Raw genomic sequence first — 22250 nt, forward strand, 5'->3', positions numbered from 1 at the left:
TAGTGTATTTTTTTTATATCACGCAACGACTGATTCTCCCTGCATTTTCATGTGATGCTTATAACTATAACTAATAGTCCTAATGAGAAGAAAGCAATCAGAGAAATAAGAGCCACTGAATGGCAAAAAGTCTAGACCAAATCTACTTGTAAGAGAAATAGTTTATAATTTTGGCAAGATTCAGAATAACCCTCAAGTTCTGGTTAACTTTGTTGAGAAGTTGCTAGAGTGCTGTGCTCAGGGGTATCTCTGGATGAAGAAGAAATACAAAATAACTGAGTGTGAAAAGAAGTCATAAGTCATAATGGAATTTATATCCATTGAAATAAATATCTTATGACAGACACAGTGAAGAGAGACTTACTGTCAAATTTTGGCTCTTGAGCTACTTGCCTATCCATGTGCTTGTTTATAACATTTTTGTTTACATGATAATGGAGAGTAACTAGAAAAAAACTTCTACTGAATTATGAGAACTGTCAAGTTTTGTATGAAAACTATTAAAACTTTAAACAAAACAGTCTTCTGAATTCCTGTCCTTCTGGTCCCACGTCCTTATCTTGCTTTTACACTTTTGTTTAAACTGTTTCTTCTTTTCTCTCTCTCTCTTTTTTTTTTTTTTTAATGTTTGGAGTTGACTCAATAACCTTGTTGGGGTTTTTTTTGTTTGTTTTTGTTTTTTTATTCTTGCAGGTGTTAAAATGATGAAGCACTCTCTCTCTCTGGAGCAGTGCAGAGCAGCCATGACACCTCTGCTCCACTGTGGAAGGTATGCTGTATCCCGCTGCTGAACTGTTATGACATGTCTCTAGCAATCAGAAAGAAAAGCTGGGAAGAGCATGTGACCCAGTGGATGGGATTGGCTTTGGAGTCTGTGGAGTATAATACAGCATGTCGTCATGGACTCGTAGCTGATAACTTGCAGATAAGTATGGAAAAAGATGAAATTTTGAATGTGGACCGGAAAGAAAAATGTGCTTCATTTCCAGAGTGTTGTCATGGTGGAGAGCCAACTGGCTTCCCTGCAAAGCAGCTTGGAAATGTGTCAAAGGAATTGGATGAAAATGAAAACCATGAAGAGCATTTTCTGGAGGCCAGCACAGAAACTCTAGTCCATGTGTCTGATGATGATGATGATGATGATGATGATGACTATCCTGCACTCAACCTGAATGGCGTTAATCACCATATCACTGCTGTTGGAAGGGAACTAAAAGATGAAGAAGAGAGTTTAAACGGAGCAGGCTCCTTAAGACAGGTGGTACAAAAAACAGAGTGTAATGAGGAAGCTGAAACATCTGGCATAATTGGAGATGGGGACACAGTTCCAAAAGAGAAGATGGAAGAAGATATTTGTGGCAGTATTGGCCAAAGCCTGGAGCTTTGTAGTTATGAAGCCTTAAACGAGGTAGTACAAGTAGAGAAAGAAAATCTTTTTAATTCTCCAAATGTGAAAGAAATTATTATGCCTGGGAAACAGCTGCTTCATACTGCTGTTATTGCACAACAGCGCAGGAAATCTGATGCTTTTAAAGACAGCCTTGGAAAGTCTGAATGTAATTTGGTACAGAGTGGGATTTCTTCTGATTCATGCCCCAGCATTGATAGACAGCCATGCTCAGCAGTGGAACCCAGTGAGTGCCTTATGCAATCTTCTCCTTGCTCTCATGTTCCAGCAGTGGAAAATGGTCTGGATGAAAGTAGTTTCACTGAACCTCAAGTGGCCCCTGAAAACAAATGCCTTTCAAATGTCAGTTCAGCAGAAGACACTCAGTGTTTACATTTAAGGATTGATTTGACCACACAAGAATATTCAGACAGTCAAGTGAAACTGCGCAAAAAAAAGGTAGGATGCTCATAAAGTACAAAGATTCTTTCTAACATTTTCTCTCAATTTCTTACAAAGGTAATTCTGTGTCTTACTGTTTGGAGATATTTTTTTCCAGCCTTTTTCATTATCTACTCAGCTTTTTCTCGAAATAGTGAGAAAAATGTGACTATACAACTTAGTTTCAAGAACTCTTTTTAATGTTAAAAAATGGCTGAACTGTGAGTTTGAAATGTACTTTGTATCAAATTTATTATATATATATATGTGGTTTTATATGTGTTGATCATGGCTAAATGAATAAGCACCTTCTATGGATTTGTTTTTGTTTTTGTTTTTTTTCTGCTACTATCAGATGTAATTAGTTGTCTTACAAAAGAAATTGTGTCCAGTGGCATGGAAGTCTTGTTTTAAAAAAGGAAGTGGAGGTACAATGGAAAAGTGGAACTAAACTTTAAAAGGAAGAAAAGAAATGCAGGGGGAGGGGAGCGGGGAAGGAAAAAAAATTGAAATTCTTTGGTTTTCAGCAAAGCCCTGTGAGAAAATGTTCTTACAAAAAAAGTACAAAACAATGTTTTGTAATTTTACAGCACCAGAGAGTTTCCCTTTCCATGCAAAGTAAAAAGGAGCATAATTCTAAAGCTTTTAATGGGCTGATTCTCCAGTAATAAAACTTGTAATGGCTTTTGTGGAAGGAGTTTTGCTGGCTGTGGCATTACAGAATTCATCCTGTATTCTGGCTTTCCCAGCTATGCTGCTAATTCTTGCTAATAACCAGTGTCTAATTATTTACTCCTCCCTCCTCTCTCTCTTTTTTTTAATTTGTTACCATTCAGCCTTTTTTGACTGTTTTTTTTTGTAAATCAGGTTTCTATTAATTGTTTTTTTTGTTTGTTTGTTTTTTGTTTTCTTGTTTTTTCCCATCAGCTGTAGCATCTCAGTAGAACTGCAAATCTTAGAGCACAAACTCACATGTTTGTGAGTACTGTACACCAACACAGTATCCTGAGTTGCTGGCCACTGTTCTCCTGTGGTAAAATTAACACTCAAGTTACATGATTGAAAGCTGAACATTTGCAAAAGATTTCAGAAGCTTAGAATTCCAGTTTTCCTTTAGTAGTTCATGCAATCTGTTAATGCAGTGGCTCCTCAACTGACTCTGCAGCAGCTGTGCCTGTTACAATTATAAAACATGATGAACCATGTAGAAGGACCAAAAATGCTGAACTTAACTAATGGGTAGATAACAGTTCCAATTTATGTCATATTTGATAATGAATTAACTGTGTAACTATATTCTCAACTGCTCTTTCTGCATTTATTTTTCTTTTTTACTAAGTGTATTTGTTCATATTCAGGCATACTTTTCCTCCTGTTAGCTGGTTTCATTTTTATAGTATAGTTTCAAACTCTTATTTGAAAATAAGGGTTTAACTTCTTTTTATTATATACAGATACATCACAACTCTGTCCACAATAACTTCCATTGTAATGTATTTTTAATAGCTTTGAAAATTGTAGCTACTATGTATCTTAAAATTGAGAATATATTTGTGCTTTGTGCCTTTAACTATTTATATAGAATGTAAAGGTTCCAATGAGAATAGCTAAGAAAGTAAATTAATCATAGAAAGAAGCAAAATAAGTTGTTTTTGGGGGGGAAGGATGAGAGTTGCATGGCTACAGCAACTGCAAAGCTGTGCTCATGGTCAAGGGGGACAGAATCTGGAGATCTGGAAGATTTGTCTAGTAACACTGTGGTTAAAGAACTCTACCAAAAAGAGGAAAGCTGTGATATGCTGTTGCTTCTGTTGTTATTTACCTCTAAGTCTGCAGGACACTTCTACAAACAATGTTCCTGCTTGTGGGATATTTTGACTTATAGCTAATCATACATTATATTACAAAAAGGCCTGTCTGTGCTGGTAATGATCTGTAATGAAAAATGTGCATAAGTTTACAAACGCTCCCTGAAAGCCACTTTTGTAACTTTAACAAGACATTGGAAAAACAACTGACTTGAAACTGAATCCATCCATAAAAGTCAAGTATTTGCTTTGCAGTGACAGGAAGACTTACGGAATTGGGAGTGATATATAAAACCTTTTCTCTCAAGGTCAGCAGTTCAAACAGTACGGTCAAGGCCTAAAACGTACCACTGTCTGACTAATGCTCAGCATCAATTATTGTTGCACCTAAATATATATTCATAAGGGTCAGAATACTGGAAGAAGAATATGGAGATAAATTGCTAGAGATATTTGGGCATTTGCACCTTGAGATTGTGCCCTGCGGGATCATAGAAAATTGATGAAAGTCAGGTACCTCAGTGACAGCTAAGATCTTAGGACCTCTGAGTAGAGATCATTCTGCTCTTCCTGGTAACAAATTCTTCTGAAAACCTGTTCCTCGTTAACATATTTTAAACTGCTTTTAATTGTGGAAACAGAGCATGACCTCTCCTCTTATCTTTAGATCTGCTGCTTTTAGACTAAAGCTGAGGTGAGATAGCATGGATCTGTGGAGCTTGCTTTGTAGATGAATGTCATTTTGAGGGCTTAAGGTCTTAAAGTTTAGTATCTTTGACCAACGCTAGCTCTACTGCTGTAGATTGTTTTAGTCTTGATGGATGTGCTGACACTGCAGATGCTTTTTGCAAACAGGTCCAGCTGTACAGCATTCTTTCAAGATGCCAGCATTCTTATGGTTTATGCAAAGTACCCTCTTCTCCTTTGCTTTCTGAAGAAGACTTCCTAGGTTTCTGAAGTAGGAAGGGCATGAATATAATCGTGAGAAGATAATGATGTTAGGTCTAAATGAAAGATACTGCATTAATCAAGCTTTCCACTTATTCTCTTGACTGAAAATCAATTCTGTTTATCCACAACATAAAACCGATGGTAATTAATAGTGCAGAATAGCAAAAGCATAAATGAATTTGTTGAATGTGGTAACAGCAGTTAGTATCTACTGTCCTTGGTTAAATACATTTTAGATTTAGAAAAGTTATACTCGTAAATTCTTTTTTTCCAAAAAACTGGAATAATCTGTGAAACTAATGACTGCTCTGTAATGTTTTTAATTCACAGGAATCTCAATGCTGTGCAGTATGTTCACACATAGTGCAGTGAAAGTATTAGAGAACAAAGCATTCTTTATTCTTTATTATTTATTCTAGTATTCTCTGTGAATACTACAGAAAAAAAAAAAAAAAAAAAAAGTGGGGGACAGTGGCCATTACTCTATAAAGAATCTTGTGAATATTTTCTTATGCCCTCCAAGCTGCCCATTTAATCAGTTTTAGAGCTAACCAGCAAAATACCCACTGAGGACTACTGAGTAGGTGCACAAGTGCATCAGAACTGTAACATATTAGTTGAAACCATTTTTCAACACAAAATAGTAATGTTTCACAATAAATCTTCACTTCCTATCAAAATTGCTGACAGTTGTGGTGTTGCAAGCTGTAGTATTTTCCCAGGTGCTGCTTTTCATACCCAGACCAGGCATTGGCACTCATTGGCACACCCATCTCTGCCCATTTGGGGAAACATTCAGAGAGCCCGGCTGCTCACCTGTGCATCCTGACTGTCCTGAACGAAGTAGAGCAGTCTTGGTTTTCATCTGTGGTCTCTCTGTGTTGAGCCTGGTGGCATGAGGTGGAGGGAGATTTTACTTGGAGGTGTAAGGTTGGCTGAGTCTGAGTACGTACAGCTGAGCTCTGACTGTACCTGTTTTTGTTGCCACTCCTGCGTGTTCTCTTTGTTAGATAGGATTTTTCTCTCAGGATTTGCCAGTGAAATCTGTTGTGCAGCTTATCTATTTTGAATGTGGACTTATTGACTCTATGGAACGCGTGTTCTCTGTGGCCTATAAGATAGAGGTACTGTTTGTAGATTGTTTTGCTATGCAGATATTTGATAAACAATATTAATAAATTTTGTAAGATGAGTAGTGAAAGAGCATGGGTGTATTTATTGCAAAGGAAATGCAAGGAAATAAGAAATTAATATATGATTGGTTTCAGGAAAGGTAGTTGATATATTGTGCCTGGTGATTGGGAGTTTATGTCAGTTCTATTCCTTCCAAGAATACGTATGCAGGATATTACTTTAGAAAGAACTAATTGAAATGAAAAACTAATTGGAGTATATTTGGTGAATTTTTATCAGTTTCTCTTCATGTGACTGCATTTAAGTTTCATTAAAAGATTTTGCTTATGTGATTCTGAAAATTAGCAACAATTTCAGAGTATGATTTTCTCACTGCTCCTTCATCAAACTTCCATTTTATATTTACTATTTCTAACTCTGTGGTGGCCTACTGAAAAGCTTTCCAGTTGCAAGTAGTCAATGTTATTTCTAAAACATTCTTACAAAATTAAAGAGTATAACAATCAGGGCAATGGATACTTAAGGATATGACCAATATAAACCAATGTCAATAAGATGCAAATTAATTAAGGAAAAAGATAATCAAAAGAATGGCAGTAAATGAAGAAAGAAGCCTGGGTAGAAAAGGGTGACCAAGTTCTATAAAGCAGTGCCTTTTCCCCACGCTAAAATTGTGAGCTCTGAAATGTGGTTTTGTGTTTTCTGTACTGATGCAAAACAGTTTGTTTCATTATTTCATCAATTACTACTATATTAATATTTGAAAAGAAGAGTTTTTTAGTTGAATTCAGACCTTTCTGTCCATATTTGGTATTTGAGTTTGTGAGGTGTGATGACTGACTTTCTTCTGCTATAATTTGTAGTAAACTCATAAGACTAACATGTTGCTTCTTATGGTGAGTTAGAAAGCATTAGATTCTTCTTTTAAAAGTAGTGTCAACCTGTTGTGAGCAATAGTATCCAACATTTTAGATCTATTTCTTATTGTATTGTTGTAAAAATATTGTTATTGTATTGTTATTTCTTATTGTATTGTTGTAAAAATACCCGACACGAGTTTCTAGAATTGTCACAAAGTATGTCTTTCTGAATTCTTAATCTCCATTTGTCACAATCCTGTCTTTGTTGAACTGGGATAATTTAATGGTACTTCCTTTTTCATTTCAGTTTTTAAGTTATAATTTAGCATAGCTATTAGAGTGTATTTCTGTATGGAAATTGTGTTATTGATGTTCTAAGTTAAATTATTGCTACATAAGTAATAATGGCTGACGCAGACTTGCAAACTAGCTGGAGTTGCATTCTAACAAACTCAAGTCAACTTAAGCACATGTCCTGGTTCAAAAACTTGACAGCACAGAAATGAAAGTACAGAAATAAATAACAAGAAAATGCAGAAACAATTAAAAATTGGAATGTTAATTTTGCTATATCATGATTTGGCTATAGGAAATTGAATTTACTTTATCCTAAGCTTTAGCCTGCAAATGTGGGTCAGCTAGAGCACTGTGATTTAAAATGGAGCTACAGGAAAGAAGGGGACAGACTCTTTAGTGGAGTCTGAGTTGATAGAGAAAAGGGAAATGGTTTCAAGCTTCATTCAGGAGCATAGATTTAGGTCAGATATAAGGAAACAATCTTTTACAGTAAGGGAATGTAACCCTAGGTAGTGTAGGGATTTGTGGAGACTTTCAAGGTGAGGCAGTGGACCTGATCTAGTTGTGCTGTCACTGTTTGTTGCCGGGGATTTGGTCTGGATGGCCTCCAGAGACCCTTTCCAACTATAAGGATTCTATGATTCTATAGCTGCAAAAGTTAGTGATTTTATTTAATTTGTCCCCTTCCCCACCAAAGAAAAAAAAAAAAAAGTAATAATGTATGCATTTTGTAGTTTGTTTTCCCATTATGTATTTTCTAAAAAAACATTATCTTGCAAAAATTCTAGTGCAATTCAACAAGCAGAATGTGATCTCCTACATTCTCAGATTATGAAGGCTATCAGAAATTCCAAAACTATGAACACTGGTCATAGGAGACCAAGGCTTCATTGCTTAAATACAGACATTAGGAAAGAATTAATGCAGTCAGTGGAATGACTCTGTTTTGTTTTTTTTTAATATGTTTAAGAGCCTGGCTGAACTTGGGTGTTACAACCTTGGGACAGAAGCTAGTAATGTAGAAGCACGCATCACAGCAAAATTGCAATTGAATCATATGGTTCTTTTACTCTCTTTCCTGCATAATTCAGTCCAGCTCTTATGCCAGAATCGCTTTGTTTTTATACACAAGAATGAATAATATCATCTTGGCATCTAGGGAATGATTTTGTGAAGGACAACAGTGATTAACATAAATACTGGTAATTTGATAATCTCTTTTTAAAGATGACCATCCAAACAGTCTGAATGTTTTCTCATGCTTTTGTTCTGCATCTACATCTCTTCATTTTCAGACTCAGTTTCTAAACATTTTAGGAAAGAATACTCATCTGTTTTTCCAAACTCATAATGTTAATATGAACACTATCTAAAACTGATGAGAGATCTGAAGCCACAACAGCTTTTGGAAAGTTAGTTGCAACTCATGTCTCAGAGCAAGTCTGTAGTATTAGTACAGTGGGCTACAGAGATCAACAGTTGCTTCACCACAAAGAATTTGCTGCATTTGCACATTGCTACTAAATGGTCGTAATTTTAAAGGCACCAGGAAGAATCTGGATATAGCTGTAAGTAAAGCAAAATGAGTAGTATGATTTCTTTAATAATGAAAACAAACAAACGAAAACAAAAGAAAAATTTAAACCATCTAGGTTGTCACGAATATTTCTCTTTTCTGCATTGAAAATTTACTTCCTAAATTTACCATTTAATAATGAAGATGTAATAAAAAAAAAATTAAATTGTCTAAAACAACTGGTTTTAATTATTTTTTTTTAAATCATGCATATTAGCTATGGTAATTAGTGGAAGTAGTGATCATAAAACATTCTTATTAATGTGATTAGATGACTATGAATTTTCTCTATCACTCTCACAAAAATATGTATTATAAATATTGTCTCCATCTGGGAAGCTAAAGAATGCTTTCCCACAGACTTCCTTTGTGTTTGGACTGAAGTATGATGTATTTCAAACAATCTGAAAAGTATTTAAAACAAGCTCAGAACAGGATGGGATGATTGCCAGGCCATTACAGTATAACCTTTATGCAAATTTTACTTTGGCACATTTTTGTGACAGTGCTCTGCAATAAATTTTAGAGGCTGCCAGAGTTGTCTAGACTACAAACCGAGAGACTGTTGCACATCAAGTTGTGCATTAGTTGGATTTCAGCTGCCTAAAATGGTCATGAAAGTATTTGTATTTATACATGGTTCATAGTCACACAAGATCATTCTACCAAACTGGTATTAGACACTTCCACAATCAATCCATTTCCCACAGTTAATACTGAGAAATATCTGATTTTGCCTGAGTTTGAAGTAATTGATAAAAATGAAATTTGTGAAACATTTTTGGTTGCTTTTAAAACAAATCTTTAGGAAGTTCTGATTGGAAAAGGACAATTTTTTGCTGTTTGTAGTCTGTAAATTGTTATTTCTAGGTCATGGTAAGTGGACCAGTGACTGACTTCCTAAAATGGCATAATAGTAAATGCACTGCATTTTTGTGGCTAAGACTTTGCAGTAGTAACAGCTTTACCACAGCTGTTAAGGAGTGTTTGGCCATACTAGTACACTGGTGGATAAGTCCACAGGTATCTGACCAATTCCAACAATGAAAAGTATAGAAAGTAAATGAGACCCCAAAGGGCTTAACTGTAGCAGGGTGGGAGCAATCTGCAAAATGTTTTTCACAGCTTTTCTTATGCTTACTTCCCAACATGGCAGTACTTGTTGAAAGCTACCTAAAAATGTGTTGCTCACGCTCATGTCCTTGTGCAGCTCTCTCTCTCTCGTAATGGCAATGTAAGAGATTTGTGGTGACGAGATGGTCTATGTCACAGATAGGGTGTATTGAACATTGCTTTGCAAAATGAAGTAATACTGCTTCTGCTGCCAAAAAGCATTCCAATCTCCAGAGGATATGGCCTAAAATGGTTATGAATTCAAATTTAGAAGGATATTCTTTCCCCAGGGAAAAAAGTCTGAGCAACAGTGCAACTCTCTGTATGTGTGTGCGTGTGTGTGCACGCGCGCGCGCTGAGGTAAATGTATTACAAATGTAAACCAGAACCTTAGTCTCCTTCATAAGTCTGTTGTAGCTGATGTCTCGCATTTCCACAATAGTAGAATACAAGGAGTTTGGCTTATGCATGCTCTGTTAATGAAAAATTGGCTCTATGTAACCCAAGAATGTCCTTTGATAATGTGCCCTATTACAGTAATAACTTTCGTATCTTGATGTTCCTGTTGTTTTTGCAGTCTCACCTTACATAAGACTAAAAATAGCAAATGCAATATGTAAAATATTTATGTTAAATGGAAACTTGTTTATCCTTTCCTGTGGGATGTCTCCTTCCCTAACAATTTGCACAAAACAAATTCAATTAAACAAAGGATGTTATCTGGATATCTTGAGTGTCTTACTCACTTGGATAGGTTTTTTTTAACCTAAAATATATTTCTCAATATATCCACTAATAACAGCAACAACAAAAACCTCTTAAGAAGCTGATTCTGTTCTTGTACTACAGGTTTTCATATCTTGGGTGTTATTATTGTTATCTTTTTAAAAAAATGGTTTACATGCACTGATAATCATTGAAATGTGATTCATGGTGGAATGAAGAAAAGAAATGCATGAAAAAATTCAGTGATATTAAAGCTTATGGCTTGTGAAGCACAAATTTTTTGTTCCAAAATATGTTATAAGCTGTTATGTTTTACTGTGCTGAAAATGAAAAATTGTGACCACAAGCAAAAATTTGGGATCATAAACTGTGCTACTTTCCTACATCCAGATTTTTTTAAAATACTCTCCTTTAAAATTCTGTTAAATGCTGATCTATATTAGTCACGTGGAAATTCATTAGTGACTGTATCCTTGCATGACACTTCACTATGTCCACTGAATTTATTCCTGCACTGTAAACTTATCTGTTTACAAAAATTCTCTACTATTTGCTAGATGATAATTTGATGTGGTAGATGAGCAGTACCCTGTTTAGGCTTTATACTTATATAGTAGGTAAAAACAGCAAGAAAGTAGATAAGAGAATGAAATAGGACAAACAGGACAGAAATATTGAGAGACTGTCACATAGGTGGGTGAAAATCTGTTTATTTTCTATGTAGCATGATTATTCCACTCTAAATCGCACAAAGCTTTCTCAGCTCACAGAAACAACTCCTAAATGAACTGTTTCCAAGCATTCCTCACTACTGATGGTAAAATTCAAGGACAATTTTGGGAGATGTTTCTCCATAGATGTTCCTTGATTAACATTCTTGTGGATGTTATTCTGCAGGACTTGTAAATTAGCAAATTTTCCAAGCATTCTATTAAGCTTTTGGAAAAATCATATTGCATTACTTACTGCAGGTTCTTTTGCAATGTGTATTTTATGTGAATCAATTGCAACATTTGCAGACTAAGGCCTATGAATTCTTACAACTGGGGGTGAAGCAGCTTTAATCCGATTCAGAAGAAAAGCTTATGTTCCTGAATTCTGCTCTCTTGGGAACAGAAACTTCAAATTAGAATGTATTTTCTTTTTCTTTTGTTTAGTGTCAGCCACACCCTCAGACAAAAAATGTCTTCATCTTATACGTATTCTTTTTGTGAACTTGTTAAAAATTACTAATTCTTCCCCTTCATTCCTGCCTTTCCAGAAATTATCTGATTATTTTTTCCTTGTTTCATGCATTAAGCTCAGTGTGGCAGTATTTAATTTCTTAGACTTGTTTTTTCTCATGATTGTGTAAGGGAAAGATCCCTCAGTGATTTAAGAGTGTTGTGCATTTCTTTGCTTGTGAGTATCATCGCTTCATACAGGAGCCACACAGAGTCATACACTCAATGAACAGCTTATGAAGGGAATATGAAGTTATTTGAGAAAGGATGAGATTTCCATGACTTGTTCTAAAACTTTTTTGTAGCAAGAGCGTTCTAAACACCAACACAATCATAGTCCCATAACCCAGCTCTCATTTCTGTAGTTGGGTAAAAACATCTTCTCAAATCCTTTTAAAAGTCTATCTGACAAAATACGTGTGTGTGTGTATATATGTGTATATATAAAATAACTTCTCATAACTTGGTCAGCTGATGTAGCGTACACTGGCTTGTTCCCTGGTTCTGTGCTTCCTCTCCTAGTCCCTTCCATTTCACTTTCTAACAGCTTGAACCCTGAGAAAATGATGAAGAAAGCCTATCCTCTGTGAAGCAAAAGCACTGCCTCGTGGAGCATAATAATGACAGCTTAAATGTCAGCAGAGTTAGTCATTGATGATTGTCTCAGGATTCAAAAAGATGTTTTTTATTTTCTAACTGTGACATTCAGCAGGAATGTTTACCAGCAGCAAAGTGTAATTGTGAAGCTTTGATCTTTGCTTTGAAACATCTTTTAAAGTGTAAAGAAAACTCAGCTATGCTAAGAGCAGTGTTAGAGGCTATTTCTGGATTTAGACCAGAATTCTGGAGGTGAAAGGACACTTCTGCAGTTCTCTCAACATGTCCCTGGGAAAGTTAAAAATAAGCCTTAACTTAAAAAAAAAAAATAAAAATAAAAAAAATTGGCACTTATTATTTGAGAAATTTTTTTATTCCAGGAACTGCCTCATGTAGCAGAAATTTATTTACCATCTGTGTAGACTTGAAAAATTTTCCGTCTTACCAGATATACAACTGAAATAGAAACAGATTTTCCATCTCTATGCTTTCTACCAGCCTCTGCTATAACAGTGCTGTTTTAAAAACTTATGAAAATTTTGTTTTGACCAAAATGGGATAACACAATTATAATCAATCTGTTAAACTCTGCTTCTGTTAAATTCTGTTAAACTTCTGCATCTGCTTGTGACATCTCATGATGTCACCTCACTGTTGCTGAAGCATGGCACTAGGTGGGAAAGGAGGATTTCACAGAGCTAGTAGCTGAAAGTATGTACTTGTTTTAATTACTGTTACAGCTATTTTATTCAGTTACAACACTGACTCCTAATAAAAAAAAAAAAGTCACTTGTGAAATGTTTTCACAAGTACATATGCACTTTCTTAATTTCATAGCTCTGCAACTATAGGAGGAAAAAGAAAAGATTAACACAAAAATAATTAGTGAACCCAGAAGTAACCCATCCATTAAAATGGGGAGAAACCTATCTGTTTTTAACTTAGCATATCACTTCTAAGTAATCACATTAGTACACAGGCCAGAAAACAACACAAGCAATTCCTGTGAGAGAAAAAAGAGGAAGTTATTCAGAATGTCAGAGTAGGTAAGTGCTGCTTTTGTTTGTAGTTCCTGGGTTTTTATTTTTTTGAGGTTGGGCTCTTTTTCTTTTTTTTTTCCCCCCTTTTGTGTATTCTTGTGGATACACTTTACTTTTGCTTTCATGCACACAGAGGATCCACATGAACCAGTGTCTGATTCTTATTGACTGCTCAGATGTGTTTTTTGGTCCCATCTGCTGAAATAATACATGTGTGTGGAACAAACTCGGTGTGAAAGGCAGGTGTCAAACCTTTCTCTTTGAAGTCCAGCATGCTGATTTGCTAAAGAATAAACTATCTGCCATTCTTATTATCAGCACACTTTTTTCTCCCTTATCTATTTTTACCTTCCTCAGTGCTCATTATGTCTGGCTGAAGGGGCTTATCCTATACTGGTCCATGACAGATGCTTTTGCTCTTATTATTCTGAGTCTTTGAACTAGTAAAAGTGTATGAGATGTGACGTTGTTTTTATGACATGTATTGTGGAACCCTATAATCTAACAGTTTTTATCTGCATTTTAAACTGCATTCTATGTTTGGATGTTTGTATTACGTTCCTAATTGTCTGCACATGGCAAGGTATGTTATATATGAGAAAATTCATCATTCAATTGTGAAAATGTACATACATGAATTGTAAGCCATTCTGTGTTCTTTCTTGTTGCTGATAAGTAACCTACCATACCACAATGAGGAAATGAAAATCTATATTCTCATCATGCAATAGCACGTGTTATTCAGGAACTACAATCTTCAAGCATGATTTGCAGTTCCCAGAGAATCAGAATTTTTTTCCATTGTTTTCTGCAAGGTTTGTGCTGATGGGTTAAGACACATATCTATTGTAGTATTTTACATTAGGTAAGAAGTGTGTTGTTTTTTTTTAAGTGAGTTTTCTCATTAATATAATATTAAGGGTGAAAAATGACACTGTGGAGCAGAGACAAAGCATGCGAACTGGATTCTTTTTGGTAGTCCACACTGCATCTTTCTTTAACATCATGGCTGATTTGATAGATTGTAATGAAGTGCTTCAAAAAGAAGCAGATTTATGTCTGCACACTTCAAAAACTTGTGGATTAAAAGAAGAAAATATGAAAGCTCTGCTCCATTCTCAGCATAGGTCATAGCATTGTACAATTCAGTCATTTGCAATGTGACGCAGAAAGGCTTTCCAAACTTTCGTCTAACCCTGGCAAAACCGACTGCAAGACACGTAACTGTTATGACTGGGCAAAGTTAACTACCAACAAATCTTCTCAGAACAGATTTTTAAAAGAAGTCAGAATGCTGTAGTTTCCAGTTAGGTGTATTTGATAAATATTCCTTGATAGGAAAATATGGGTTCCTGTCTTAAGATTGAAATTTAGCTCCTAAACAAACTTGACAGTCTCTTGAAATTTTTAGACTGCTTTTTTTGTTTCAGCTGCCTGAGATACATCAGACTATATGTACATCAAAATGTAAAACTAGAGAAGAACATTTTCCTCCCATATTTGTGCTTTCTAGTTTTCTCACTAATTCCCAATAGTTTTGTGGTAATTTGTTCATTGTGTTGGCCAGCTGTTCAGCTCTCCATGAATGCATCTTTCTCATGTGTGTTTCCCAGAGCATTACAAGTCATTGTGCTATTCCACTTCAACTTAAAACTTTTTTGAAAACTAAACTATATATGGTGGAGAACTAGACAGGAGACATAATGAAAGCATAATCAAACTTCAGTCTTCAGTGAAAAAGTGAGGAGGCAAGTAACAGATACTACATACTCTAAAGACTAGTACTTTTAATGTGCGTCTGAAATGAAATTGTGAAAAAGTGAGGCTATCTCTTTTATACTAGGATTTTTTATCTCTGACATAATTAGCTTTCTTTTACTTTCTTAATTACTGACTGTAGCAGAAGGAAACTATTTACTTGTCTATTACTATTCTGTTGGCCTGAGGTGGTAGGACCCTGCAGTAAAGTAGTTACTACCCCCCCCTACTGCCATTAAGACTAGCTCCAGTCCTTGGTAAGAAAAGAATTGTGTGCTACAAAGGTGAGGCTTGGTTGTATAAGGGAAACAGAAGGAAAGAAAAAAAAAAAAAAAAGGGTGATTGAACACCAAGTATTAAGGGAGATGAAAATAGAGATGGCTTTTCCTCTGGTGTTATTCCAGGATTTTCAAGACAAACAAGAAATTCAGCCACTAGAGATTATTACTCTCTCATGGTCCTCCATAGGCTTTTATTTTACATTTGGTATAAAAAATGCAAAGAAAGTGTTTGTCTACAGTTCATTTTAAAACTCTTCTGTTTATTGTGAACTCCAACATTTGACTCAGTGGTATACAGTGGTAGTTTTCAGTTTGAAATATAATTTTATACAGTTAGGGGGAAAAGTCCTCTGTGCATAGAATTGTATAGTAAGTATATTTATAGTGAATATTTTGAATTTGAGTTATATATGTAGCTTGGGTGCTATCTTTTATTTACCACTGTCATAGGCTTACACCCAGATTATTATACCAGTGAGCACAGAAAAGGTTGACTGTAATGCACAAGGAAGCTCCGTGTAGGGAGGGATGTGTGGCATCTACTTCGTTACATTGTTGGTCATTGTGTGCGTGAATGGTTTCCATTACTCAGTGAGAAATAGTAAGATTTTTCTTCTCTACCATGACCAAAGCATAAAGTCTTCTAACTTTCTCTGGGAGTCTTCGTGTTGTGTGCAGATGTATTACATGGCAGTAGTTTTGATAATTTTTGGCAGAGTGTGGAACAGTTGCTTTGTGATTATATCACTTTTCATGCTCTATAGGGAAATAAGATAAGCATTCATTTGTTCTAGTTCAGTTTGTCCTCTAGAAATGATCTCCATCTGTGAATTTCTTGTGCTTTAAAAGCCAGTATGAGAAATTCTAGAAATATTCATTATTGAAAATTTCTGTTAAAAACAGTATATAATATTTATTGCATAATTTACAGTAAAAATCTTGCCTTGTTGAGTTATTTTAGAGTTTAGAGGTTCTAACTTAAAGTTAGCACGTTGTGAGAAGAGTTAATGATAGCAACATCAGAGCAAGTGTGAATAAATTAAAATGGAGAAGTCATTTATTCTGAGTCAAAGGCAGATTGGTATTACAGCTGGGGAGTTCCTTGAATCCCAATACATCATCAAATTGTGAGGGTGTGCCATGCAGGCAAAATGAGCATTTCATTTATGAATGTTTTCAGTAACTGAGTCTTATTAAATAAAAAAAACTTACAAAAGGAAGGAATATCCTAGTTTTAATAATATAACGTACTGAATCTAAGAAAAAGAAAGACAGTAGAAAAAGTATCTGGGGATTTTTTGCAAGCTTCAGCCTATTGACTGACCTCTGATAGTCAGAAATTCTGAAATTTCAATGAAATCTGTTAAGAAATAACCATCTAATTACTTTTTTAAAAATTAAATGTTTCTTCTGGAATAAAACAGAAATACTCTGTTCATATTGGGATGTACAATCTTTTAAGAATGCTCTGATTACTTTTACTTCTGACAAATGCTTAAAGGGAATTATCTTGTAGTCACCAGAGCCACCCACATTTCTTTGATTTCACTGAATGTCAGAAAATATACTTTCTCTACTTTCTCACTAGGAACGAGACATTTTTGCTGAGTTGCACTTACTGTGAAATGAACAGCCTTACCTGGGACAAGATACGGCCAGTCCAAAGGGAGGAAATAGTAGCGCAAAGATTGGATGTATTGACAGGGATGATACAGACAGAGAAAATGACAAATCAGGAATGTTGCCTATTTATCTGTCAGTTACTACTGTACCCTCTCTATCTACGCCCACAGAAGTTATACAGAAGAACCCTATTCTTTGTCACCTGCTGGACTCTTTATGTGTAACAACTGACATATCATCCTCTTATAAGCAAAGTGACTATGAGAAAATATACTGGTAGCAGGACAGAGAAGATGATAAGCAAGAAACAGGTATCTGACATTAACTTACATGAACTGCTTTATGTGAGCCAGGGCTCCTACAATTAGACAATCTTTGCTTAGTTTGCTGCAGTGGAATTTACTAACTGGAAAGATACTGCTTGTTCCTTGAAAGAAAAATTCAAAAGATTTGATAATTAGCTCTCAGAGGAGTCCACTGGTTGTTTTACAGCTGTGGAAAAAACAGTAGAGACCTTATTAATTGACCTAACTATCTGATAAATCAGGAAGAGATCAGTGTTGTGGAATCTTTTTGAACAGACCACCTCCTGACACTGGGAAAGATCCAGATGAGGTCAAAACCCTCAGCTTCCTGTCTCAGAGAGGAAAAGAAGAAGAAATTATGATAAACATAAAACTACACAGAGCTACTTTGAAAATCTCTGGAGATGAAGGGACGTGGGGGTGGAACATTTAAAATAAATAAATAAATCCTCTTGTTAAATGCAGCAAGACAGTGTATGCATTCAACAAATATCACAAACGCTCTGATTTACATTTTTTCCAGTTTGATTATGCTGTCAGAACTCAGTCTGAAACATGAGAACCAGCAATGAAACATACCCCAGCAGACACAATCATAGCAAACATGGTCATTACTCCACTAACCAGAGCATTCAATGCACTTCCAAATGTTAGTACTCCAGGGATGCCTCAGAGAAGTTGAGTTAAAAACAGAAGGAGCTTATTCTGGTGATCAGCACTGTTGCTTAGCTTCAAGTCCTTCTTTAGCCTTGGGAGAAGCATCCTGCCTATCTCTGTTTGTTTGCTGTTGTTGTTTTGGTGGTGGTTGTTTTGGTGGTGGTTGTTTTGGTGGTGGTTGTTTTGGTGGTGGTTGTTTTGGTGGTGGTTGTTTTTTTTTTTTTGGTTGTTGTTGTTGTTCCAGCTGCTGTGCATCAGATTGTATTTAGATGAATTTCTGATGCTTGCACAGCCCCATGCAAAGCTTTTAGGCGTGCTCTTGCTCATTACTACATGTTTCCTGAGGTCTCCAAACATCAGTTTGAGGAAAATTCATGACACTTTTCCCAATGCCTTTTCCTGTCATTCTTCTCCATAAGTAAATGTTTCTCTTATCCCTATCAATCTCTTTTCAGGAATTGCCTAAAAGTCCAGCAATTTCTGAGGGTGTGTAAGTACGTATATGATGATTGAACAGAACCTCTTATTTAGAAGCATTTGTCTTGCTAGGCATAAACATTTCCAGTGGCAATGGAGTCAGAAACATTCCTTTAGAATGGGAAAATGAGCCCTGGAAAAACAGAAATTCTGAGAATGAAAAAGCCTCTCCTGGGTATGCTTGCCATGGATGATATGCATAGCAGATAGAATGCAATCAGTTTGCTGAAATCCTAGTTTTGTGGCTAGAAAATTCCCAGCTACTTAAAAAGGCCTCAGATTTCATCACCAGTCATCTAGTAATCTGGGCCTGATGGTAAATGTATTAACTTTTTTTTTTTAATTAAAAAGAGCCAAATGGTATTTTACTCATTAATAAACACCCTTAGCGAAACAGACATATTGGTATTTCTGTGTCCCACTGATGACTCAGAGGAAGCAGGATTCAAATCAAATAATAATCGGTAACAATAGGACTAGAATTTATAAATATTTTACAGAAAATTTTTAGAATAGCTATGCATTTCTCTTTCTTCCACACATAGAAAGAGATGTTTGATATCAGTAATGTTCATTTTAACCATAAATTTCAACGCTGTAAGAAGGACTGAGATTCCAAATGTCCTATTCTTCAAACCCGGCGCTGCTTGCTACAACATGCCCAAATGCTCTTCAGTTCTGAAGTGTTCTTGGTGCTGTTCCTCCTTGGGGAGGACAGTTGATGCTGAGAATAAATTCATTGCAGCTTTCCTTGGCAGTGGCTAAAGATTGGATTGGGTTCTTTCCCCACATTCTTTGCTTGAGGCTGTAGTTTCATGCTTTTGGCCTCACCCATTAAGCAGTAGCTAAAGCTTTCATACGATGTTGCTTTCTTTCCTGATTCCATCATGGCTGTGTCTTCTATTTAACTGATAGAATTTGGCATACACCTCTGATTAAAGATCAAGCTCAACAACCTACAACCAACATGTATGTAACTGTGTAGGCTTGGTAATTCTTAAATTCTATGGGGACAATGCAGTCATATCTCAAGAGATAATGCTTGATTAAATTGAAAAAAATACTGGAGTACACTTAAATGCTCTCAAGCTAGTTATCTCAAGTTCTCTAATAGAAACATTTTGATTGAATGAGGACATAGGCTAATCTGTGCCAGCTGCTCTGTAGTTAACTATTCCAAAAGTCTCATTCTCCCCCCTCAAGCATTTTTTTTTTCCTCTGCAGACATATTTCATGCAAAAGCTATGCCGACCTTTAAAGACAGTTTAGGCTTTTGTCGCAAGATGTGGTGACAGTGTTTATTTATTTTGATATTAGGAAAACCAACATCTAAAAGTTTTTTTTTAAAAGTGTAGCAAAACATCTTATTCACTTCCTTATGTATTTAAATAATTATATAGTTGTATGGTCATTCTAGGACATAAAGAGAAAGCTCTACTGTTATTACTGTTTCATCATAGAGAAGATGAACTATTATTTTTAAAGAGCACGGTAAAGCTTCAATCAATAATGTTTTCATTCATTTAACTCCTTGCTATCTTTGCCTATTAAATGGAGAGGATAGCTATGGTTTTTGTTAGAAGGTGTCTAAAAGTAACAAGCATTGAAGCATGTTGCCCTATTGCCTTACACAGTTGTTGATAAATTCAACAGACATTATTTTCCCAAAGATTATATTATACGTTTCCCAAAGATTATATAATGCAGTACTATTTTTGTTTGTTTAATGTGCTTTTGCATGAGTAAATAACCTGAGTTTTAGAAGCTTTGTGTTGGGATTTCTAGCTAATAATTCATATTGCTCACACTGTGTTGTGTGAGAGCAAGGCAACATTTTTAAGTATGGGGTTATGTATGCATACAGTTATGTCTGAAAAATATATATATATATTTTCAAAAAATATCCCATTACCAAAAATCACTGTGTTGCACTGGGTGCATCTCCCATGATTAATAATATCTGAAATATGAATCATGGTGAAACTAGTCCGATTTTAATCCTGAAAAGCGAAGGATCCTAAAATGAAAATTTGTAATTTGTTTTGTTGCTAGCAAAAAAAAAGAGGAATATAAGGGTAAAAAAAAAATGCTTCCATTTAGGGCAGATTTTGAAAGAAACATTTTTACTTGATTCTTCGGTGGTTTTATACCTTTTGCTTGAGGACATGCTGTTGTTACTACATTATTGTTTCATGATTAATTAAGCTTTTTTTCTGTATATGTAAGCAAACAATTCTTAGTAACATAACATTAGGATTTGTATTGCATAGTCGCAAAGGGGAATGAGTCACCTGGAAAAGAAGCCTGCCCAGCTGGAAACTGTGGAGGCAGTCCAGATGAAATGAAAGTGTGAAAAAATTATTATTATTGTTGTTGTTGTTGTTTTTGTTGTTGTTATCATTATTATCATTACTATTATAAAAAAAAATGTCAATAATTATAATGGCATGTACTTATACATCTTAAGAAACTGAAAAACTTAGGCTTATTAGACATTTTCATACAAAAGAACAACTAGAATTTGGGATTCAATTATTATATGAGTAACCTGAGTAAATTTTGCTTAAAAGATTTAGCATTTAAATTGTGCTTTACAGGAATCCAGATAAACTGAAATATGCAGATGTCTGCATGGGAAACATTAACACGTACCGTCTGTTTTCTGTTTCTTCCTAATTCTTAATTATTCATTGGTTATCCAATTTACCAGCACTCACTAAATCTTGACATTTTTGCCTTTTTTTCTTTTTCTGTTTTTTTCACAGGCCTATAAATAAGTGTTATATCAAAATATATCATAATATATCAAAATATGGGGGCGCGTACAAGAAAGATGGGGAGGGACTCTATCAGGAATTGTAGCAATAGGACAAGGAGTGATTATGGCTTTAAACTAAAAGGTAGATTTATATTAGGCATTGTAAAGAACCTCTTGTGAAGTCAGTGAGGCCCTGGAACAGGTTGCCCAGAAAAGTTGTGAATGCCCAATCCCTGCAATTGTTCAAGGCCAGCTTGGATGGGGCTTTGGCAGCCTGATCTAGAGGAAGCTGTCCCTGTCCACGACAGGATGGGATAGAACTAGAAAGTCTTTGCAGTCCCTCCCAGCCCAAACCATTCCGTTACTCTATATTTATTCAGAACATCTTGGTTCCTATCATCTTGCTTCTTAACTGATTGATTTCACCAATCTTAATTTACCACACTATATTCAGAGATTCAGTAACACCAATTGAGTAGAAAGGGAAAGCTAATTATTTTACTTTAACTTGAAAGCTTGAACTACTCCCAGAAACACAATTGCTGCAGGTTATGCACCTAGAGGGTAGACAAGATCACCAGGCAGAAAACCACTACCAGACCTTTACCTGGTTCCTGTTTTTCCAGGTTGAACTTTTTCACCAATATTCCATTCCATTTTATTGCCATGTGGCAGTGGAGGGGAAGTCTGACAAAATGGCATCTGACATGGAAGTGAATATGAAGCAAAGGTGTGGAATTGAATTACTTCTTGAGGAAAAAATGTCAACCACTGACATTCACCAACACTTGGTCTCCATAAACGTTTACCAAACAGTGGATGTGAGCACAGTGTGGTGGTGGACGGCACATTTCAGCAGTGGTGACAGTGACAGTGGGTCATCTCCTCTGGTGCCGGTTTTTACAACAGCAGCACTCAGGCTCCTTTTCATTGCTGGCAAAAATGCGTAGCTAATGGTGGTAATTGCATTGAAAAAGTGTTTTGTAGCTGAGAATTTGCTCTGAAAGTGTTGTTGTGCTCTTTATATCTGCTGTAGTTTCTATGGAAATAAACAGGATCATTATTTTCAGGGTAACCTATGTATCACTTACTATAATCTGTTCCTTTATCGTTAAAGATTGCAGTAACTTTTTCATTATTTGAAACTGAAGTTGTTCTGTAACAGACTATAACTATTTTGCTAAATATCCTATTTGCTGGACAACTATACTATAGCCCTTACCACAGCTCTACGTACT

At 35.5% G+C, this 22250-nt stretch overlaps 1 protein-coding gene across 1 annotated transcript in view; it reads left to right on the forward strand.

Annotated features, from left to right (window-relative positions):
- Positions 1–802: 802 nt before the first annotated feature.
- DLC1 (DLC1 Rho GTPase activating protein) overlaps positions 803–22250 on the forward strand; it is a gene marked incomplete at both ends in the record, with an annotated part of 199855 nt that continues 178407 nt past the window's right edge. The window contains one exon of the mRNA XM_079534612.1: positions 803–1846. Within this exon, the coding sequence (XP_079390738.1) occupies positions 803–1846 (1044 nt within the window). The remainder of the gene's footprint in view (positions 1847–22250) is intronic.

Source organism: Tetrao urogallus, assembly GCF_951394365.1.
Source record: "Tetrao urogallus genome assembly, chromosome: 4".
Classification (NCBI taxonomy): domain Eukaryota; kingdom Metazoa; phylum Chordata; class Aves; order Galliformes; family Phasianidae; genus Tetrao; species Tetrao urogallus.